The sequence below is a fragment of the Eleginops maclovinus genome, chromosome 6 (assembly GCF_036324505.1).
Source record: "Eleginops maclovinus isolate JMC-PN-2008 ecotype Puerto Natales chromosome 6, JC_Emac_rtc_rv5, whole genome shotgun sequence".
Classification (NCBI taxonomy): domain Eukaryota; kingdom Metazoa; phylum Chordata; class Actinopteri; order Perciformes; family Eleginopidae; genus Eleginops; species Eleginops maclovinus.
In genome coordinates, this window is record NC_086354.1 from 24,414,207 (window position 1) to 24,437,858 (window position 23,652).

At 43.7% G+C, this 23,652-nt stretch overlaps 3 protein-coding genes across 4 annotated transcripts in view; 2 read left to right on the top strand and 1 right to left on the bottom strand.

The window, feature by feature from the left end:
- The first annotated feature begins 656 nt into the window (after positions 1-656).
- Positions 657-8,683, top strand: znf622 (zinc finger protein 622). Its single transcript, XM_063885480.1, has 7 exons — positions 657-806; positions 2,281-2,845; positions 3,352-3,651; positions 4,338-4,500; positions 4,769-4,878; positions 5,173-5,316; positions 5,960-8,683. Exons 2-7 carry the CDS (start codon positions 2,287-2,289, stop codon positions 6,091-6,093), a joined length of 1,410 nt encoding a protein of 469 aa, XP_063741550.1. The 5' UTR covers positions 657-806; positions 2,281-2,286; the 3' UTR covers positions 6,094-8,683.
- A 1,342-nt stretch (positions 8,684-10,025) lies between these two features.
- marchf11 (membrane-associated ring finger (C3HC4) 11) lies at positions 10,026-18,554 on the top strand. The gene is made up of 4 exons (XM_063886619.1): positions 10,026-10,621; positions 14,351-14,506; positions 16,018-16,210; positions 17,073-18,554. Exons 1-4 carry the CDS (start codon positions 10,262-10,264, stop codon positions 17,396-17,398), a joined length of 1,035 nt encoding a protein of 344 aa, XP_063742689.1. The 5' UTR covers positions 10,026-10,261; the 3' UTR covers positions 17,399-18,554.
- A 2,492-nt stretch (positions 18,555-21,046) lies between these two features.
- The window catches only part of myo10 (myosin X), a 107,203-nt gene continuing 104,597 nt past the window's right edge, over positions 21,047-23,652 (bottom strand). For both annotated transcript variants that reach the window (XM_063886277.1, XM_063886278.1), the window contains exon 41: positions 21,047-23,605. In XM_063886277.1, coding sequence (XP_063742347.1) covers positions 23,495-23,605 — 111 coding nt within the window. In that variant the 3' untranslated portion in view covers positions 21,047-23,494. The remainder of the gene's footprint in view (positions 23,606-23,652) is intronic.

Sequence of the window (23,652 nt, forward strand, 5' to 3'; positions counted from 1 at the left end):
TAGGTGGTTCTGGTCCACACTCCGAAACAGTAGATGGATCTGGACCAGATCATCTGGTCCATACTCCTATACAGGAGGTTCTGGTCCACATTCCTATTCAGTATGTGGTTCTGGTCCACACTCCGATAAAGTAGGTTGATCTGGTCCACACTCTGAAACAGTACATGGTTCTGGTCCACACTCCTGTACAGTAGGTTCTGGTCCACACTCCTATACAGTAGGTTCTAGTCCACACTCCTATACTGGGGTTCTGGTCCACACTCCTATACAGTAGGTTCTGGTCCACACTCCGATACAGTAGGTTCTGGTCCACACTCCGATACTGTGGTTCTGGTCCACACTCCTATACAGTAGGTTCTGGTCCACACTCCGATACAGTAGGTTCTGGTCCACACTCCGATACTGTGGTTCTGGTCCACACTCCTATACAGTAGGTTCTGGTCCACACTCCGATACTGTGGTTCTGGTCCACACTCCGATATTGTGGTTCTGGTCCACACTCCAATACTGTGGTTCTGGTCCACACTCCTATACAGTAGGTTCTGGTCCACACTCCGATACTGTGGTTCTGGTCCACACTCCGATACAGTAGGTTCTGGTCCACACTCCGATACAGTAGGTTCTGGTCCACACTCCGATACAGTAGGTGGCGGTGAAGGAAGAAGAAGAGCAGTTGACCCGGAAGTGAGCCTCACGTGTTTTCCTTCATTTCTCCATGCGTGTTGTGCTGTAGAACCAGACAGGAGCTCATCTATCCGCGCAGCAGATTAAACCCAGTGTTCCGAGGAGACAGCCCCCCCGACCAGGTGAGGTGACGTGTTCCAAACCGTCCGTTGGTTCGGGTGTTTTGAATGTCGCAGATTCTAACGGTTTTTAACGGATGTTTACTTCGCTTAAAGTGTTGGTTGCTAGTCGATGTTAGCATAGCTTTGTCTCAAAACCACCACTGCAATTTAATACTTCGTGTTTATTAAATTCGCGTGTGATCGGTTGTGGTTGGAGACGTTAGGGACCTATTCCAGTTTGTTTTATTACCTACTGTACTGCCTTTAGAAGAGGGCTAGCTGTTGTTTAGCTAGGTAGGCTAACCGACCACCGACCAGACTTCATTTTACAGCAGTTACACACACAGGTGTGAATGGTGTACTTTTACTACATGTATTTAATCCCTTTAGTTGCTAGGCAGATTAGGATGAATGATGGTAAATATAATCCCCCTTAAATCAGACTGTAGTTCACCTGCAGTAAATCCAGCAGCTACCCTGCAGTATACAAAGCCATTCAAACTAGCTGCACCTTTACCAGCTCTGAGAACACTTTAATGATCAATCATTATAAAACATATCAGAGATATTATTCTGAAATGCACCAATCAGACAATGACTACTTTTACTGTCGCTACTTTAAGTACATTTAGAGGAGAGTACTTTCTACTTTCACTGGAGGAACATTTAGAATACTTTCACTGTGACAGAGTATTCCTACACTCTGGTACTTCTACTTTACTCAAGTACAAGACCTGAGTACTTCTACTTTACTCAAGTACAAGATCTGAGTACTTCTACTTTACTCAAGTACAAGATCTGAGTACTTCTACTTTACTCAAGTACAAGACCTGAGTACTTCTACTTTACTCAAGTACAAGATCTGAGTACTTCTACTTTACTCAAGTACAAGATCTGAGTACTTCTACTTTACTCAAGAACAAGACCTGAGTACTTCTACTTTACTCAAGTACAAGATCTGAGTACTTCTACTTTACTCAAGTACAAGACCTGAGTACTTCTACTTTACTCAAGTACAAGATCTGAGTACTTCTACTTTACTCAAGTACAAGATCTGAGTACTTCTACTTTACTCAAGTACAAGATCTGAGTACTTCTACTTTACTCAAGTACAAGATCTGAGTACTTCTACTTTACTCAAGTACAAGATCTGAGTACTTCTACTTTACTCAAGTACAATACCTGAGTACTTCTACTTTACTCAAGTACAAGACCTGAGTACTTCTACTTTACTCAAGTACAAGATCTGAGTACTTCTACTTTAACTCAAGTACAAGACCTGAGATTTGTTTGTTTGTTTCTCTTTAAAAATACACGTGCATATATTTTTCTGAGAATGTAAATGAAATATTTCAAATCAAATCCGATCCCTCTGATGTTTCAGTGCCATTTAAAAATAATCACAGTCCGTTATTTCCCTCCAAATCGCGCAGAGCACATATATGAATTTAACTATGTAACTTACTTACTCCAACATTCCCCTTGTTCTCCTCAGGTCGCCATGTCCTCCTACACCTGCATCAGCTGCAGAGTGGCGTTCACGGACGGCGAGGTGCAGCGGGCACACTACAAAACCGACTGGCACCGCTACAACCTGAAGCGCAAGGTGGCCGACATGCCACCGGTCACCGCGGAAAACTTCCAGGATCGTGTCCTGGCTCAGCGGGTGGCCGCCGAGAAGCAGCTGAGTGACACGGCCGCCACCGAGGGCTGCGCCGTCTGCAGCAAGAAGTTCTCCAGCACCAACGCCTACCAGAACCACCTGCAGTCCCACAAACACCAGCAGGCGGAGAAGCAGGCGCTGCTCGCCGCCCAGAGGAAGGTGGACAAGATGAACGAGAAGAACCTGGAGAAGGGACTCGGCGAGGAGAAGGTGGATCGCGATGCCAGGAACGAGGCGCTGCAGCAGGTGCTGAAAGACCAGCAGCGGCCGAGTCCTGCGGCGCAGGGAGCGAAGAAGCCAAGGACGGCGGAGCAGCTGGAGACACCTCCGAGGCTGATGTGGCTGGAGGAGCAAGCCAAGAGGAGGGAGAAGGAAAATGGAGCTGCAGCTGTGGAAGGTAAGGAAAAGAGATGAGTGACCTGTGAGGTCTTCAGAATTCCTTTACAAGACTTTGATTTATGAAGTAAAAACCTACCGTTATAAAAGAACTACAGCACGGTCACATGACTTCACGTCACCACCGCTAAGATAAAGGAGGCTAATGTTGGGCTATAAAGGAACTACAGCACGGTCACATGACCTCACTTCTCCACCGCTAAGCTAAAGGCGGCTAATGTTGGGCTATAAAGGAACTACAGCACGGTCACATGACTTCAGAGCGTGATGACGTTAAATCCACCAGTGGGGTGTTTACTGACGTATTTTATGTCGCACAATAAAATCTCTTCAGCTTATGTTCACCACAGACCTTGTTTCGGAAACCAAAAACACATCCAGAAAACCATTGACTTCCAGACCGGGGGACAGGAAGTGTTTAAAAGCTGACTTATTTCATTACCACTGTTCCTCGCATTAGACACATAAAGCCTCTGACTCTAATATTTTCCCTTAACAATCTTCCAGAAGAGTGGGAGGACGTCGACGGGGAGGACGATGATGATGTTATGGAGGAAGAGGAGGAGGAGGAAGAAGAAGAAGAAGAGGATGAGACGACGATGGATCAGGAGGAGGGAGACTCTGCTGCCGGCTCTGCCCCCCATCCAGCTGCTCTGCCGGGATCCATCCCCATCACCGACTGCCTGTTCTGCTCACACCACTCCAAGTCGCTGATGAAGAACGTCGCCCACATGACCAGAGTCCACAGCTTCTTCATCCCCGACCTCGAGTTCCTCGTCGACCTCAAGGGCCTCATGCGGTACCTCGGTGAGTTTAAGGTTAATGTGAGGAAACTCCAGGTGGAGGCTGCACAATGGTTTAAGAGCTTTCTGTTGTTTAAGTTCTGGCAGATTGCCCAATGCCAGGGGTTTTCTAGAAAATATAGCATGAGGCGCTAACATCACTTAAGCCCCGCCCACTTTCAGGTGTAAATCCTGCATCAGATCAAAGCAGAAAATAATAGTGTCTTCACGTCTTAAAGCTGCTGGGTCATATATCGCACCTCCAACAACAAATAGATCCAGAGCTCCGGTTTCTTTACTTCCTCTCCAGAAAAAAGTAGAGTAAAAGAAAGGATCAGAAATCTCAGTCTCAGTGTCAGCCTGCTGCCTGCCACTCGTCCCCCGCAGACCCACCGGACATCCATCCCCTATTTACTCTCCGTAAGCTGTCTCTGCCCTCTGACCAGACACCTGACCCCATCTCCATATTTCTGGACTCATTAAACCCTTTCAGAGATATTGTTTCCTGGCAGCACTTTAACATTTTAGGGGGAAATCTGCAGTTTGATCTGAGGGAGCAGAGACCCTGATACCTGGTTGAGACTAAACCCTGAGATAAAACGTTTTCGTTATTCGTCGTGTCATAAAGATGCTTCTTATTCCTCTCGTTATTTGATGTAAGTATGTATGTTTCCCACCTTTTTAATTGAATGTTTTCTCTTCTTGATTCAGGAGAGAAGGTGGGAGCGGGGAATGTGTGTTTGTGGTGTAACGAGAAGGGGCGCTCGTTTTATTCGGCTGAAGCCGTTCAGAGTCACATGACCGACAAAAGCCACTGCAAACTTCTGACAGACGGAGACGCTGCTCTGGAGTTTGCAGACTTCTACGACTTCAGGTAAGAAATAGCGTCATTTTTATTTGCCATATTTAGAAGCGTTCATAAGACGATACCAAACAGGCCCACACCTAAGACAAGACAAACCAAAAACATTCAACAAGACTTCATAGAATTCAATCTTAAGCCGAACTGAAATGGTTGGTCTTGACTGAAATGTACATTGCTGTTGTATACTACAGATATATTTATCTAAAGGTAACAGAAAGGCATTTATCCTGCGTCTCACTCCTTCTGATTCCCACGTTTTGCTCTCTTATGGCAACAGGAGCAGCTACCCAGACAGGAAGGAGGGAGAGGAGATGGACGGAGACGAGCTTCCTGACGACAAGAACATCGAGTACGACGATGAAATGCTGGAGCTCACGCTGCCTTCAGGTGACTTCCTTCACTTTGAACATTTGTATAATTTACTAATAAGGAGCACCATGTTGGCCGTGATGGAGTTTAGGCGTCTCGTTTAGAAGCAGTTTTTTCCTTCACCAGTGGGGTATTTACTGATGTATTTTGTGCCGTGGAATAAAATCTCTTCAGCTCGTGATAACCACAGACTTTATTTCAGGCTTTCAACCAAAAACACGTTCAGAAAACCATTGATATCCAGACCACGGTGGTTTATGCGGCCTGAGTTCACATTCTAACAGCATGCGTGTCCTCTGTGTGTTTCCTCAGGCGCTAAGATCGGACACCGCTCTCTCCTGAGGTATTACAAGCAGCGTTTCGGCGCTCAGAAGGCTCTGGTTCTGACCCACAACAAGAACGCCGTCGGCCGAGTCATGCGGCAGTACAGAGCTCTGGGCTGGGGAGGAGACGGAGGTGAGATTTGTTTACTTATTATTGTTGATTCATAATCACAGTGAGAGAGAAACAAAGAGGAATCAACCCGGATAGTTAATCTATCCCGAGGGGAACTGGGTTTCAGGAGTCGCTCTATTTTAGAATGAAATGGCGGGGGGGGGTGAAGGTGCGCTTCATTTGATTACCTGTAGCAGAGACGTGTTCCCTCTCAGCACGCTCCTTCCTTTTTGCTTTCAAATGAATGTCTATCAAGTTTTACGCCACAATTTAACCGTAAACTTTTAAAATCTTTGTGTTTTTTACTTGATATTTTAACTTTGTGATGGATTTTCTGCCCTTTGCAGACCATTTACATGCACTAAAACCAATAGAACACTCTACAGGAGAGGGAGAACGCATGAAAAGCAAGATAGGGTTTCTTTAAAACGAGAAACAGTCGGGAGAACTGGTGGAGGGTTTTCCCAGGTCAAAGCTTCTTTAACACCTCATAGAATTTAAGTTGGTTGCAATACCCAGAACCTACGGAGAGTGTTCAGTTTTAGGTTCAGAGAGCTCTAGATTACAATTGCCCCCCTTATTGTGTTCACTGTCCATTCTACCCCATAATAACTGTGATGAATCTGCTCCTAAAACAACATCATGGCTTCCCTTTCTCCCCCAGGCTCTGGCGCCCTCTACCAGAAGCAGAGGGACATGCAGTACGTTCAGATGATGAAGTCCAAGTGGATGCTGAAGATGGGCATGAACCACAACACCACCAGGCAGAAGCATTTCAGATTACAAATCATGTTCTAGACTGGGACCGCCGGGAAACAGATGTGGCGTGGACATTTTTAGGATGTCAGCGTTTATCCAGCACACAAGACTTTTCAGTGCAGCTGCAGGAACGCTGGATCGTGGCTCAAAACATCAGTAAAGCTGGGTTGTGTGTGAGCAGGAGATGCAGTCAGGTTGATTTAAGGTGTATTAACTGCAGGAAAAGTGATTTTGAGGATTGTTTAGCTTGTATGAAGAGCAGTTAATTACATGTTCAGTCAAATCTGTAACGCTGTGTGGAATATTGTCCATAACCTGCTTTAAAAATCAACCCAAGTGCAAAACCAACCCCTTTGTGGAGCTGAAGTGCATGAATCACATTTATTAAATACATCTAAACTATATGTGAGTAAAAGCTGCAGTAAATCAATATTAAGATAATACTTTGGGCTCTGTTCACTTACAAAACCTCCATGTTATTTCAAACATATTTATGAGTCACCGTCCACAAAATACACCAAACTTATAAATGTGGAGATGAATACTTCTGACTTGTGATCTTAAATCACATAATGGGTTCAATTTCCTGATTTTGACTTGCAGTAATAACTACTTCTACTTGTTTTCTCCAGAACAGGATGAGTGGAAAGTGATTTTTTTGGGGGATCTGACCTTCAAAAAAGTCTGAATTCTGGGGGCGAAAAATTCAGGCTTTTTTTTCTTATAATTCTTGGAAAGAAGAATCCTTTTTTGGAATTCTGAGCAAACAATTTGGAATTTAGAGAAACACATCTGCACTTTGTGAAAGGGTCTGAAATCTTAAAATGGGAAGTATGGGGGAACAAAGTGAACATTTCGGGAACATTTTTGGAATTTTGAGGAAAGTCAGAATTCTGGGGCGGTAAAAAAAAATAGAAAAAAGTTTCAACTCTGAAAAAAGTCAGAATTCTGGCTTTGTTCTTAAAATCGGTAGAAAGAAGAATCCTGCCTTTTTTTTGGAGAAAAATATTCAGTATTCTTAGAAAAAAATCTGAATTCTGAGGAAATCTGAAAAGGGGAAGTCGGAGGAAAAATAAATCTGAATTCTGGGAAGAAAGTCGGAATTCAAAGACAAAATCAGCTCTGCATTTATTTCACTTGAACTAAAGCGAAGGATTTCTGCTCCTCTTCTTCATTGCTGTGGTGTACTTCAGCTGCGTCAGATTTGTGAATGACTGAATGCTGATGTCATGGGAAGCTGAGCAGGATGCTGAGCCACCACACCATCACTTTAACGAGCACCCCCCCTCCATCGGTGTGTGGTGCTCCACTTTATCTCTGGCCAGCTCTCCACTTCCTCTGGCAGAGTGTTTGTGGCGTGATGCGTTCAGGGTTTATGGCTCTCTGCCCGTACAGTATGAGTACACAGTAAAAACAGAGGAGTGGGGGAGGGGGGGGCTGCAGACAGGCGGACGGCGAGGAGGAGAATAATTGATCCTGACGAGAGGCATTAATTCTGCTGAAGTCATTGGGGGAGGGGAGGGTGCTGACTATTTCGGACACTATCTGATTTGATTTGCTCTCTTCAAATATCGATTATGTTCCAAACCAGTCTGAATATTAGAAATCAACCCATCTGGATATTAGTATCCCATCAGGCTACCAGTAAGTGACTGTGCTGGGTTGGAAACATTTCAACAAATATTAATGAAAATTAGCAATTTTTTAACAACATTTTGATATTCAAACAACTTTTAATGCAACAATGATAACCTTGATGTATGTCAACAACTTTATGGAGAGACTTATCTTAAAATGTGTTAAAGATCCCTTAATGAAACCTCCCTTAGTCTCATTCAACAGAGGGTCGATGTTTTTCCTGTCAAAAACTCACATTTCATTTCACATTTATCAGCATATTTAATACGCTTTGTTTCTCAAACCAAGTCCAGCTGTAGCAGACCTGAAAGCTGAAAATAAATGAACCAATAAGTAAAATATCTGTGGAGTTGGAGTTTATTTCTGCTTCTAACTTCAACCTGAATTCCTGCGATAGAAAGGGAAAGGTCAAATCATCTCAAAGTGAATTCAGAGACTCCTCCCCCCCCTGCAGGGCCCCGGGGACCTGGTTATTGATCGGGCCCTCGTAGGTAGTGATTGGACGTGAGTGGATAATTTCTCTGCTGCATTAGAGTCCATTACTGCCCCCCCGCTCCCCGGAAACACAGACATCCTCAAAGAAAAGAGATTCTTCTTGGAAAAGCTCTGACAAACGATTCACCGCACTCTGAGACTCCTCAGAATTTCCCATCAGAGACCAGACCATGGGAATAATTCACACTCTGACTTATCCTTTCTTTTTAAAGTCCCAGAGCCATTCCTCACAATACATTGAAGTATGAGCTGAATAAAATGTAATATTCAAAATGAATCCTGTGCACCTAACAGATGAATGAGACGTCACAATGAACACAAAATATTATTACTTTAAAAACCTCCAACAGGAAAAGGATGACATTTGAATTGCCATAATTGAGGTCATAAGAGTTCAATTACAAGCAGCCGCTGTAAGATAATTAAAGCAATCAGTGATGTCGTTGTAAGCACATACATATGTTTATTAAATGTTTGATGTGAAATTAAGCTAAAAGGCCTTACAGTATTGTGTTTAATATAGAAGTAACCTTTGAACGGTTTACAGCTACATTTGAATGGATTATAAAGCAAAAATATGGACAATTTTTTTGCTTTAAGGTCCATTTTTAAATATGTAGTCTTCACACTCGACACTTTACTGTATACAGAGGAAGACTGCAGAGCTGCACAACCAGTGTCTCATTTACTGAAACAGCAGCCTTAATGAAAAACACTTGGCTGCTATTTGAATCACCTTTTCAGTTTCAACCACATTTCATTTGATCAGGTGTTCACATTTCTGTCCTGCAGGTGTATGATAAATAACATTTTCAGAAAACTTGTGTCCTAATAAAGAGTGTCCAGGTTTCATATCAGTATGTAGCGTCTCTACTTTAAAGTGCTGCAGCTCCTCTTCTCACCCTCCATCTGAAACCAGAGCCCAGTCTGCTCTGATTGGTTAGCTGGCCGGCTCTGTTGTGAATGGTAGATAGAATGGGAGGATGAAACCCTCTTTATTAGTCACATACATGCACACAGCAGAGCACACACAGTGAAATTGGTCCTCTGCATTTAACCCATCCTAGTACTAGGAGCAGTGGGCAGCTATTGTGCGGCGCCCGGGGAGCAATGGGGAATGTCCGGCACCACAGCAGGGCCTAGGAGGTGAACTGGGACCTCTCCAAGTAGCAGTCCACTTTCCATATTTCAAGTCTGTTCGGGGACTTGAACCGGCGACCCTACGATTCCCAGTCCAAGCCCCTACTGACTGAGCCACTGCTGGATCAACCAGCTCAGAGATGTCCCGCCCCTTTGCCTATCAATGTGTTGGATTGTTAGCCAATAGAAGCGTGAGTCTTCCACAGTGATGTCACTATGTTCCAGAAGTAAAATGGGTTTAATGGCTCTGGAGGGAACACGGGATTTATGCCTCTGCAGACCATTCACATGCAGCAATACTTATAGGTGTTATGGCCTCTAAGAATCCTCCGGGAGTTTCCTGCTGATACCTGCTGGTGAGAGAAGGTTAAAGGCGCCACCCTCCATAATGAGGGCATGTGAAGCCCAGCAGGGGACCCCTCTGTTTGGAGGGGCTGGACCTCCTCTCTCTCTCAGCTGTGCAGGAGTCACCTCCACCATCATAATAAGGGGTAATACTGTGAGAGGTTGGTCTCCTCCCCCGGGGGGGAATTATTTTCTGCGGGAGAAAGACAGCTTGCAGCGGGGGAGTACTGCTCATCAGCAGGGTGACCAACAGGGGGCTTTAACCCCTTTATTAGGACCCCTTATATCCCGGATTGCTGCCTCGGTAAAAGAGGCGGAGGAGGAAGAGGAGGAGGAGGAAGAGGAAGAGGGAATCCTGCTGCGATGCACGGAGGCTGTTTGCTCCCCGGGTCTCCGGAGCTCATGAGGCGGTTCCAGGAGCCGCAGAACCGCCGGAGGGATCCGGGTTTCGATCTCTGCTTCCAGGATAACACGCCATAGCTTCGGCTGCAGGAGAGAGGCTCGGTTCGGCATCACATCCTGCAGAAGCGGCGGTGCTGGATCTCTGTCGGGTCGCATCTATGCCATTTATTCTCCACTTCATTTTATCATGAGCACAGAGGAGGGAGAGGCGTGTGGGGGGGAGGTGAAGGGGTCCGATACCCTCCCCCACAGCCACACCTGGGGGGAACCTGAGGGAGAACCTCACGGAGGCGGGGAAGGACGCCTGCACCCCGGGGCAGAGGAGGAGGCACAGCCGGGAGAGGAGGACGGCTGCAGGGAGGCCCGGAGCTGCGGGGATGCATGCGAGGGGACCACCGGGGGGCATTTCTCCCAGGAGGAAGAGGAGGAGGAAGAGGAGGTATTGGGGGGCAGATCGTGCAAGGAGCAGACGATGCATTCAAACAGCAGCAGTGAGACCTGCATCCCAACACCCAGCTGCAGGATCTGCTTCCAGGGAGCCGAGCAGGTACCACACATCCTCTGTGTATCACAGGCTAAGACCCGAGGTGGACAATGGTGGAAACCCCTCAGTACATGTAGTGCACCGTGGGGGTTCTTTACTGAAGTATTTGTACTTCCTGCTCCTCTAAACTTCACATTTCAAACTTTGAACTCCAGTACCGGCCATTTATCTGACAGATTAAGTTGGTCGATTGTATTTAGAATAAAAAATACAATCAACAAGTAGTTCATCCTGAGTTAGGTTAAGATCAACTTTATAGATCCTGTGCTCATCAATAAGTTTACCATGTATTTCAAATACTTTCACTTTTCATTTGTCAGAATAAGGGTTATTTGATGTTGCCACTGAAAAGCTCCCCTGGTTTTATCTACAGTCTAAATCATTCAACATCGGAGCTTTTTTAAACTGGTTTACTATACATGAGGTATATTGACCATAAATGCCTAAAAGAAGAGAACGACTTGCAGTGATAAGTGGGAATGAAGTTGGCTTCAGAGGTGTAATGGATATTTGGGAAATTGGAACAGTTGTTTGAATAAACTTTATTGGTCCTTGGTGAAAATCACAAGCTACCTGTCAATATTTACTGTTTGTATAAAGTAGGAAATGCCTATTCATTATTTGTTCCTAAGTATTTCTAAACAATGTATTAATACTTTCTCTAAAGACGTGAGAAGGTGAAAGTTGGGTTTGATTGAATGAAGGTGATGTCCTCACAGTGCTGGATGGTGATTGGCTGACTGCTGCAACTCACCTGCCTCCACAACATGTGATTGGATGGATTTTAATAGACAAGAGGAACAACTCCACCCAAAGCTAATTTGAAGATGTAAATCTGCAATGTTGTAAAGTAAACGAGTAACCACATCTGTAAAGTGCAGAGAAGTTAGACCAGCACAGGGCCGTGAAGTGACTGCAGCACCACGGACAGTTATCGAATACATGATCAAATACTGAACGTATACAAGTACTGCTGTTCAACTGGTTGTACCTTATGTACTTTTGCACTCTCCCTTCTGTAACTCACTTATTCTCGGTGTATATATTATATTCATTTAAGGTACGTTCAATTATAATTTCTGGATACTGTAAAGTTTAGACTCACTTTCTGTTATTCAAATATTCAATAAAAGTTACAAAATTACAATAAAAAATAAAGGTAAGAATATGCTATTATCTTTTTAAATAAAATACATATATTTATATAAAATACTTTGTAAAAGTAAAATAAAATAGGACAAAATAAATCGAAACATGTATTCAAAATAATACATTAGAAGAAAGTGGAATAAAATAAAAAATACAAGTATTTCTATAAATGTAAGACCTTCAATTAAAATGTTCAATAAAAAGATCAAATCAAATAAAACATGTCTTTAAATATAGCATGGGGAAATAAGAGTGTGCAATAAAAAGATCAAATTGAAGATTAAAGAACTGATGTTGTATCTTAAAGAAGAGTCAATCAAATAAAACATGAAAACAAAGAAATGTAAGACTGCAATAAAAGACTAAAAAATATACACACAGTATGGTACAGTATTTTAATGGATACACAATCTGAGGTTGATGAAAACCCTGAATCATGGGCCCTCTGTGAAGCATCAGTCTTCCTGCAGACGGATGGACAGACAAACGGTCACTCCGTCTCTGAAACCTGAAACTCTGCAGGGTGTTTTTGTCTCATGACAGCGATGAGGGACGGCTCGTCCTGCAGGAAGGAGAGCAGGCAGTAAATGCTAAGTGAATATCCTGTCCTCTGAACGTGGGCTACAGCCTATTAGCGCGCTTAATTTAATCTCTGCCTCCGGGGCCAGACTAATATCTGATTTTTAGAGTTCACTTCTCGCGCGTTTACCTGCACATTGACCACTTACTCTTGCACTATTTTAGTTATTGTTTTATATATATTTTATTTGCATAGTTAGAGGAGCCTGGGACTTGCCATATCTGCACTGTAGCTCCTTTGAATCTTAATCCTGAAGGCTGAGCTCAACCAGTTATCAGGGAGAGTGCATAAAACAGAAATCAGACACTTTAAATCTTCAGAGTCCAGAAAATCAGCATCAATGGAGTCATGCTTTGGATAACTAATACCATTCATTCTTAAAGGAAGACTTCACCCCAAAAAATAGAGATTAAAGATTGTAAAACAGATATTGCTCAACATTAGCCTCCTTTAGCTTAGCTTAGCGGTGGTGACGTGAAGTCATGTGACCATGCTGAAGTTCCTTTATAGCCCAACATTAGCCTCCTTTAGCTTAGCAGTGGTGACGTGAAGTCATGTGACCGTGCTGTAGTTCCTTTATAGCCCAACATTAGCCTCCTTTAGCTTAGCGGTGGAGACCTGAAGTCATGTGACCATGCTGTAGTTCCTTTATAGCCCAACATTAGCCTCCTTTAGCTTAGCGGTGGTGAGGTGAAGTCATGTGACTGTGCTGTAGTTCCTTTATAGCCCAACATTAGCCTCCTTTAGCTTAGCGGTGGTGACGTAAAGTCATGTGACCGTGCTGTAGTTCCTTTATAGCCCAACATTAGCCTCCTTTAGCTTAGCGGTGGTGACGGGAAGTCATGTGACCGTGCTGTAGTTCCTTTATAGCCCAACATTAGCCTCCTTTAGCTTAGCGGTGGTGACGTGAAGTCATGTGACCGTGCTGTAGTTCCTTTATAGCCCAACATTAGCCTCCTTTATCTTAGCGGTGGAGACGTGAAGTCATGTGACCGTGCTGTAGTTCCTTTATAGCCCAACATTAGCCTCCTTTAGCTTAGCGGTGGAGACCTGAAGTCATGTGACCATGCTGTAGTTCCTTTATAGCCCAACATTAGCCTCCTTTAGCTTAGCGGTGGTGAAGTGAAGTCATGTGACCGTGCTGTAGTTCCTTTATAGCCTACAGTAGCTTTTTGCTTCAGAAATTATGAAGTGTTGAACTAAACGTGTTAGTATCATATACGCTTCTTTGACACCGTTGATGCCTTCAGGGTCCACTTTATTGGCCTTTCCAATCCCTAAAAAGTTGTATGGTTCATCAAATGTCCACTCAGATATTCCAGAAGCATTAAAATCCTCCGTGTTTTTGCTTCAAAACGTCACAGCTTCAGTGGATAGCCGCCCTAACTCAGTTAATTCAAGCAGAAGCCTCTGAAGTGCTCTTAAACCCACAAGGTTAAGAAGACATGATGAAAAAGGAGCTGCCTGACCGTTAATACACTTTTAATACCCTGCTCACGGCCCCGCAGTAATGGCCGCCCGAGGACTGCCTCCAGGAAGAAAAAATAGATATGGTTTTCCTGATTTATGTCGTGCTGCATCTAGACCGTAATGTCCGCCAGTGTTGGAGCTGCAGAGAAATGATCATTGATCTGAGAGATGCTGGATTTTATTTGATGTATGACCTGCTGGGAGGAAATGCCAAACTGAGGCATGAATGCAAAGATCCCTGGATGATGGGTTTGTTGACACGTAGACCTTAGAATTGGATTTAAGATTAATATTAAGGAGATGGTTCCACTAGCGACCCTAAAGCAGATTGTTCACGTCAGATTTTGTCACAGATACTACAGAGTGTTTAAGACAAAGAGCTTTGCCTAAAACAAGAATGAGGCTTCTTTGTAAGTCTCAAAAGTTGTCACGTTTAACGGGAAGAAAACACGAAGGTGAACCATTAAACACCTTCTCTCTGTCCATCATCATCTCTGTGGATCTCTGACCTCTGACCTCTCGGCCTCCTGCAGGGCGACCTGCTGAACCCGTGCCGGTGCGACGGCTCGGTGCGGTACACCCACCAGCACTGCCTGCTTAAGTGGATCAGTGAGCGCGGCTGCTGGACCTGTGAGCTCTGCTGCTACCGCTTCCACATCATCGCCATCAACATGAAGAACCCGTGGCAGGTATACCGCTGAGGAGCGGCTCACTGAGGAGCGGCTCACTGAGGCCGTTTAGTTTCTCATTTATATTTTCATTTGAATTTATTTTTTACTTATTTATTAAATTGTATTATTTTGATTGATTTAATTCCATTCGACTTTACTTAATTACATCTTATATTGATTTATTTTAATTCACTTTACTTTATTTATTCTGATTAATTCCTATTATATTATATATTTATTTGATGTGTGCTGTATTAAATTACATTTATTTACTTTTTTAATTTGTATTTTATATCAGATTATTTCAATTATTACATAGTTGTAATTTTTCCTATTTTTATCTCATTTGAGCGTTTTATTTTTTCTAACCTTCAATTTTAATGTATTTCATTGAATCTTGACTTCACAGTACAATTTCTCAGCTGGGTTGTGTATGTTGTATATACAAATATTTCCATCAATAAGTGCAAATATGAAACTATATCAAACCTGTAACATGTTGGTTGATAATGGACGTTTAAATAATGGATTAGGAACTCATTGAATCTTCGTTATATTATCTCTGGGTTTTTTTTTACAGCCGTTTGAGGTTACTGTTTTCTCCCCCCGAGCATCTCCTCTGAATTACCATAGAGGCATTAACAGATGATTGTTTTTACAGTCTCTGGTGCATCGATAATAATATTCACAGTGGAATAAACAGCAACACAGCTGAACCGGTAAGAAACTCCCAAAAATGAAACCCAGCTGCAGCTGTCAGAGCACCCCCTGCTGGAGGAGTCACGTGATCTAAAAATGAATCAATAATAACGGATACAAATTACATTTGCATTTCTATTGAATGTCTTATTCCCTAATACATGAAACCAAAAGTTCGTGTTGTAATGGAAACCACAACTCAAACACCAAAGGTTTATTATGAGGTTAACGGCGGGAGAATTGAAAGCCACGTGCTGCAGCCACAGAGTGACAGCGGTTTCCCGACCAATTCTGAAGAGTTCCTCCCTTTCGCTCAGGCTCTGAGTTCTCCCATCTCTGTGGAAGTGTCACACAAAATGGCTGAATCCAAGTACTTCTTCGAGGGTTTCTGCTCCACGTAATCAGGAAAAAGGTGCAGTTAAGATTAAGAATACATTTCCCTAAAACATAAATCATGATGGGATGTTTCTCGTTGGAGGCGGGGTGTTTCTGTTTCCTCTTCAGTTTGGATTCCTTCAGTCCTTGTTTCCTCCTGAGCAGACAGTGCCTCCTGCAGCTCTGAATATCTGGATGGTTTCATTAACTTTGGAACATTCAGGCCTTTTCATATCTGTTCGCTCCAGATGGGACTTGAGTCACTGGCAGAATGAACAAACACACTCAGCCTAAAAGTCTATTTCTGGGAACAAAGCGCCGTGTGGCTTCACAGTCCCCCGCTCAGCGTCCAAACATGTTCCTCTTCTGAGTTAACTCTGTGCTTTCTGTTTCCCTCTCTCCACTCTCACATCAGATCAGTCTTCTCTTACACTGGGTTTTCTCTCTGTGTGCAGTGGCAGTCCATCACCATCACCCTGGTGGAGAAGGTGCAGATCATCGCGGTGTTCCTGGGCTCTCTGTTCCTGGTGGCCAGCATCTCCTGGCTGCTGTGGTCGGCTCTCAGCCCGCAGGCCGTGTGGCAGCGCCGCGACGTCCTCTTCCAGATCTGCTATGGCATGTACGGCTTCATGGACCTGGTCTGCGTAGGTGAGCCTGCAAACCAGTCTGCAGCACAATGGGGGGAAAACAACACAACTGTTCTGCCCCCAGAGGTCTCTCGAACTAAATATATTATTTGGGGAGTTTATGAAGTTCTCAGTCGGTATGTTGTCATTGTTTCTGGTTCAGGAGGTTTTTAGCTCAGCGACAGGAAGGTATAGATAGGGACGAAATTCTATGAAAGGTCATGCACATAGGAGTAACAACTACCCCCCCACCCCCTGCAGGGGAAAACATACACTTTGATTTGAATTCAATACAGATTCTGAAGCTTTCAGGAATCACATCAGAGATGTGGAGATCAATGACCTGCGTCGACTTATAGTTTAATTTGAATAAATAGGGGATGGATGTCCGGTGGGTCTGCCGGGGGACGAGTGGCAGGCAGCAGGCTGACACTGAGACTGAGTTTTCTGATCCTTTCTTTTACTCTCCTTTTTTCTGGAGAGGAAGTAAAGAAACCGGAGCTCTGGATCGATTTGTTGTTGGAGGTGCAATATATGACCCAGCAGCTTTAAGACGTGAAGACACTGTTATTTTCTGCTTTGATCTGATGCAGGATTTACACCATAAAGTGGGCGGGGCTTAATTTAGACCGGAAGAGCCTCACAGTTCCCTATTGGTTTAAATTAAACTATAAATCGACGCAGATCATCGATGTCCATTAACAGGTTTTAATAGTTTGCCTGTCTGACCATCTTAATTGGGCTTCTTGTAGATTAAAAAAAAGCGCGCTTATCTGAATGTATGCTGTGATTGCCCCAAAAAGTGGACGGGGCAATTATTTCGCCCGGAAGTGACGCACGTGTTACTCTCATGTAAAGATTTAGAATATGTGTTTTTGTCCCAGGATTGATCGTCCATGAGGGGGCGGCGGTGTACAGGGTCTTCCTGCGCTGGCGGGCCGTCAACCTGCACTGGGATGTTCAGAGCTACGACAAAGCGAAGGACATGGAGGAGATGAGCACCGGCCATTCCTCGCTGGCCCCCAGGACGCTTTGGTTACCATTGACTACCATTGGACCCGACGGCCCCTTGCGCCCCGGCACCCAGCTGGGGCCGCAACCGTGGACCTGCTTCTGTTTGGGCCCCTTTTGCCGCGGCCTGGGGCCCCGAAACCACCTGAACCAGGACAGTGACTCGGGGGAGGTGGTCATTCGGGTGACGTCAGTGTGACACCAGGCGGGGTTGATGCACCTGCTGGTTGCACTGGGTGGTGACTGGTATTATTGCTTATCTGTTCCCGGTGGATTTACGACATTTTTTCTAAATAAGTTTGCTCTGAGGCCGGTCCTCAAAACTAATTCCAGTCATATGAACTCACAGGTTGCTGCTTTGTGTTGGACCCTTTTTCTGTTCTACCCGGACCTGTGTTTATGTCATGTTGGATGGGAAATAGTCATGGAAAAGATTGGAAGATGTACAACTGGTGACCATGTTTTTATTATCATACAGCTCCTCATAGTTTAAGATTGCAAAATGGTCTGAATGAGAGTCAACGATGACGGTCATAAGAGCATTACAGCCCTTACATTTGGCTAAAATGACCGTAACATCGACATTGTTTAAACGCTTTTGCCTCGTTTGGCACCAGGACAGATACGTAAGGGCTTTCAGAAAGTGCTGATTATGACTGGAGCAATGTCTGGAGGAAGTATGTAAAGAGGTTACCACATGAACACAGCAGAAGTGTTACTGAAACAAATAACTATAAAGTATAAGCCTTACTTTTTATTGTACCTTAGTTCCCTTTAATTACATTAAAAAGAACAGTTGCTTAGAAAGCTAGCCGCCCAGGAAGGCAACATAACAGTTTCATTTGAACATAACAACCTTCAATGCAGATCGACCAGATGTCTTAAAAATTGGAGACAGCCCCCCAGTTGCCACAAACCTTAAATCCTTTCCTGTCTGTCCCCAAGAGAAGCCTATGTTGAAGTGAAAGCTGATAAAGAATTGAATACTGATCACGATGAAACATATCCGTACATGTGTTGTAGTACTTTTGCTGTTTTCAGAGTTTGAAAAGCTTTGACTTCTTCCAAAACTGCCGGATTTCTGCTGTGTTTTCGGATAATCCTGTGTCGCGTTTCTACGAATACGTGCTACCGTTTTTGGAAAAGCTGAAGGATGCAGGATTGAGCGACTAAGACGGACAGCACATGAGCACAAAACAAACAATGCAGACTTTTTTGAATGTCATTTGAACTTGATCCTCGGATTATTTGTGCTGCTATTCATGCAGGTGTTGAAAGTGGTGGTTTTGATCCGTTCTCATGCCTTTGTGTGGATCTTCCAGGAGCCCTGTGGTGTTTGGGGGTTGTGGTCGGTTCTTGGGGATCTGTTCTCGACTCTGGGTCATTTGGGTCAGTGGATTTTTTTGTGCCTTAGAGGCTTGGTGACGTCTCAATGCGCAGCACAGAAAGGACTTGAATGTGACTTATTGCTGTCGTCTGTATTTCTATTCATTTGGATGTAACATGGATGTGATGTATAAAGAATATTTATATAAACGGAGAGCCCTGTTGCTTATTTACCGGATGTCAGGAGTACCCTTCATTTACACCAAGACCCAAGGGACGAAATAGGAAATGTCTGCCATGTTCGACAGCAGTAGCTTTGTCGTTACCTCTGGGGCTTTTATTTTGAAAAACAGACCCAAGCCTCTTGTATACCTTTACATTTCTCAAGCTTTTATTTTGAATACATAATCCTGGTCTGCAGCTTCTGATGTGATGACATCATCAGTGACGATAGATGTATCCCAAAACACAATCTAAAATATTCAGCATTAATTAGACTGATCCATAAAAGACCAAAAAAACAAACAGTTTTTATGTTGGAGTATGTTTTGTTTTACTTACATTTATAAGTTCCCCACAGTGAGTCTCACACAGCATGGTTCAGATACAATATAAAACAGTTATATATTCAACTATGTGCATAATAAAGTAAAGGAGTACAACATGCTGCAGGTTTTTGTAACATATACAAAGAATAGAGAGTCCGATTAGAGGTTTACAATATGCTGCTAAATACCTTAGAACAGGTGACCATTTGTCTAGATATATGCCACCTGGAGTTGGAGTTTTGCTGTCATATTTTCCATACAGTTTACAGCCTGAAGTTCATTGGTCCAAGGTAGGGGAGGTGGGGGTGGGGGGCAACTAATACCTGCCCATCCCCTTGAAGGTACACTCCCTCAAATCCACCTCAGTGGTTCATATAATATATATAATACTCATATGATACGTTTAACTCCAAGATCTCTGTCCCTCATTACCTTATTCCTAAATATTTTGGGGCAATCAGTACAATTCCAACTGGGGGAAATGTAAATTAATCAGCACACGTTTGGTTGATCCCTTTGACGGATGGATTTGTTCTCTGTATGCCGTATCTTAACATCAAAACCAACCCCAAAGCATGAACATGAGAACCTCCCAGTGAGTTACGGAGACGTAAGAAGAAAATCAAAGTATACATAAAATCTTAAAGGTCCCTTAGTGTGCAAAATGCACTTTATGATGTCTTTCATACATAAGTAAGTCCCCGGTGAGTAAGGAGACCCACAGAGTCAGAAAATACAGCCCTCTCTCTTTTCCTCCTTATGAATTTTATATAATTAAGCACCAAATCTTAAAAGTACAAATGATCCAAGGTGGCCATTTTCTAAATAAATGTATGTGTATCCCTGGATTATTATAAATGATGCATTAATATGAGTCCGCTTCAAGACCCTGGTGCTGCTGCCGAGCTGTGAGGGGATCACCCCCTTCCTACATCCAGGCCTTGGTTAAACCAGACAATCCATCACGTGCACTTTGCTCGGCGCCAGCCAATCGGGTCGCTGCTCCATATCTGCGTCGGACCCAGGTACCCCTCAACAACACTCCCGTTTGCTATCCTGCCCCCTAAATGGTGGAATGAGCTCCCCGTTGACATCAGTGATCAAAAAGATGCTCCCTGCTCCCCCTCTCCTTTAACCTGGACTTCCAGCACTACACCAAATCATTTGAGGCACCTTCTCACTAAATACTCACTCGTCTGAAATGAATATACTGTCTCTATGTAACATAAACTCGGCTCTGGAGAACAAATCTATATTTCTGTTGCTGCGTTTTCTGTCGGCCTTTCATGGACCATTTGAATTCATCTGGAATATTTTACAAAGTGTAATATTTGTGTATTTCTGCTGCAGATACGTTTGTACTTATATTATTTGCTGTAAATGTTTGGATATAGATGTTGGATTTGATCATGTCTATACTTCCACCTTTCAAACGTTTTAACGCCCGAACACACTGCTGTACCTACCTACCTACTACCTACCTACCTACTACCTACCTCCCTCCCTCCCTCCCTACCTACCGCCCTACCGCCCTACCTACCTACTACCTCCCTCCCTCCCTCCCTCCCTACCGCCCTACCGCCCTACCTCCCTCCCTCCCTACCTACCTACCGCCCTACCTCCCTCCCTACCTACCTACCGCCCTACCTCCCTCCCTCCCTACCTACTACCTACCAACCTCCCTCCCTCCCTACCTACTACCTACCTACCTACCTCCCTCCCTCCCTCCCTACCTACTACCTCCCTCCCTCCCTACCTACCACCTACCTACTACCTCCCTCCCTCCCTCCCTCCCTCCCTCCCCCTACCTACTGCCCTACCTACCTACTACATACCTCCCTCCCTCCCTCCCTACCTACCTACCTACCTACCTACTACCTACCTCCCTCTACCTACCTACCTACCTACTACCTACCTCCCCACCTACCTATACCCACCCACCCATCCCCCAATACCCAATACCACCTCAGACCAAATATGTAATCATTTATTGTTAGAATCATCCTTTCAATACACAATACAGCTCATACAGATACAAAAACAAAATACCAGTAATGAGTCAAAGATCCACGGTCAGCTGCATGGGAGCGTAGAGAAAAATACAACATTTGTATCTTAAGAACAACGGGGCGATCATCAGGAGAGAGAAACAAGGCAAAGACTCGTAGTATAAAATGTACAGCCACGTGATTATAGAATATTTATATACCATTGCACAATATACCAAAAGAAATAGCATGGAAAACAAATCAAGTGTACAGAATATACATCAAGGCACCGTGGAAGAAACCTGCACACGCATCTTTGGATGGATCTGCCGCCCGCGGAGCTCCAGTGAAATGTTGTAGGAATGTTACGCTGCAAACGATCCCACTGAGCAAGTCTGAAACCTAGAATCTGATCAATCACATCGCTACTTCAGAAATCAGAACTGATAATGGTTCAATAATAAAAGCCTGGGTAAATTAAAGGAGCATTGCGTTCTGTTTTAAGGCCTTATCGATTGGGCTACATCAGGAGCGCTCGAGGAAAAAGACCATTTCTGACTTTTAGTCAAATGTCGTGGATTTCGCCTCTGGCATGTTCGACAGAAAAGAGGACCATCAATGGTCAGTGTTTCTCCTGGAGCTGTTTTGCTGGAGAGACATAACAGAACTTTACACGGAAAAGAAACAAAAAGCCCAACATATTTTTGGAACTGATGAGGGAAGAGGAAAAGGGCAACATGTGGAAAATGTTTTTGAGCTTCGAGTTTATGTAAAAGTCCAAATGGTATACATTCAGAATCGGGAAAATAAAGTCAGACTTTAGAGATCAAAATGAACAACTCTTTGTTTACGTTCTTTCCCCTCAAAATTCAGAAAAATTCAGAACTTAAAATCATAAATCCTTTTTAGCTTCGGAACTCCTCACTTGAATTCAGAATTCTCGGAAAAATCTCAGAAATTTCGCGGAAAAATATTTTTAAATTCAGAATTCTTTAAAAAAATGTCATTCTGAGATTTAAATCAGGACTCATTTATTTTGAGAACTGAATTATTTTCTCCCTTCGTAATTCTTTGATTATATTTTGAAATATCAAAGGACATTCAGGATTATTGGATTATAATCACAATTTATATTAAGATTCGGAATTCAGTTTAAAATCTGAATTCATAGAAAAAAAAAGGTAACATTTTAATCTCAAAACTCAGATTTTAAAATAGAAATTCTGACTTTTTCTCAAAATGTTAAATGTATTCTGATATGTTTGACTGTTCCTCCATGTGGCCCTAACCTTTTTCCGCACCTATCAGGTCGTCATTCATCAGAAACACGATAAGGCTTACATGGAAGAAATCAACAGATGTGAAAATAATTCAGAGTTTACGTTGAACGACCTGCACAGACGGACATATTCTGCAGGGTCAAAAGTACAGTTGTAGTGAAAGGGCACATGGGCGCACCTTCCAGATTCTGGTTACACAGGAGTGGCATCAGTCTGATTTCAGTTCGTCCTGCTTCAGTTTGAACAGGCACTTGTGTGTGACCTTCACAAATCATCAACAAATCAACACAATCAATCACAAAGTAGAAATGCTTCAGACGGGTACAGCTGCATATTATTTACAGTTCTCTTTTAGAAGAAGGTCAGGTCCCAGAGTTTTTCAAAGCAGAGGAAAAGGCTTATAGGCTTTAACTATGATCTGTCCATCTTACCTGCTTTCTTTATATTACATTCAGACATGTAGACGCACCTCTTTAAAACTCACACTCACACACACACACACACACACACACACACACACACACACACACACACACACACACACACACACACACACACACACACACACACACACAGAGTAACAAAAAGCACCATCCTGCAACAACAGTTCTTGCAGCGCCACAGCACATTAGCATCACGAGAAATGAACGTCCTTCTTTCCAAAACAAGACACAACCACACATCTAGAGTAAATCAAGGCGGCTAATGTTGGGCTATAAAGGAACTACAGCACGGTCACATGACTTCACGTCTCCACTGCTAAGCTAAAGGTGGCTAATGTTGGGCTATAAAGGAACTACAGCACGGTCACATGACTTCACCTCACCACCGCTAAGCTAAAGGTGGCTAATGTTGGGCTATAAAGGAACTACAGCACGGTCACATGACTTCCTGTCTCCACCGCTAAGCTAAAGGAGGCTAATGTTGGGCGTGATGACGTTTGAAAAAAAGTTAGCGACCAAAGAAAACCAGCTTGAAATGATTGCTAACTTTTTAAAGGCTCTGCTCTCTGAAGTGTGGATGTTTCATGTTTTGGAATGAAACCAGTCATAATCATAGCTTTTGCCAATCATGTTTAAGAGCACCGTGGTTTGTCTCCAGCGTTCAGAGTCAGTCTGAGATGTAAAGGATGGTGGTCCTCGCTCGGCAGAGTTCACCAGGCGCTGCACTGGCTGCCGTGGCTGCTGACGGACTGACAGTTGCTGTAGCGCTTCTTCACGATCATGCTGATGTAGGCCTTCATCAGCTTGGCGATGTCCATGACCTGCAGAGGAGAGGAAGGGTTGGTGTTTCTCTTTGCATTACATGCAT

What these genes read in the sequence shown, in the direction of transcription:
- znf622 (XM_063885480.1), top strand. Translation starts at nt 2,287, where the DNA reads ATGTCCTCCTACACCTGCATCAGCTGCAGAGTGGCGTTCACGGACGGC. An exon ending in TGGAGCTGCAGCTGTGGAAG is followed by an intron (nt 2,846 to 3,351) that starts GTAAGGAAAAGA and finishes ACAATCTTCCAG; the next exon opens with AAGAGTGGGAGGACGTCGAC. An exon ending in GCAGACTTCTACGACTTCAG is followed by an intron (nt 4,501 to 4,768) that starts GTAAGAAATAGC and finishes TTATGGCAACAG; the next exon opens with GAGCAGCTACCCAGACAGGA.
- marchf11 (XM_063886619.1), top strand. Translation starts at nt 10,262, where the DNA reads ATGAGCACAGAGGAGGGAGAGGCGTGTGGGGGGGAGGTGAAGGGGTCC. An exon ending in ACATGAAGAACCCGTGGCAG is followed by an intron (nt 14,507 to 16,017) that starts GTATACCGCTGA and finishes CTCTGTGTGCAG; the next exon opens with TGGCAGTCCATCACCATCAC. An exon ending in CATGGACCTGGTCTGCGTAG is followed by an intron (nt 16,211 to 17,072) that starts GTGAGCCTGCAA and finishes TTTTTGTCCCAG; the next exon opens with GATTGATCGTCCATGAGGGG.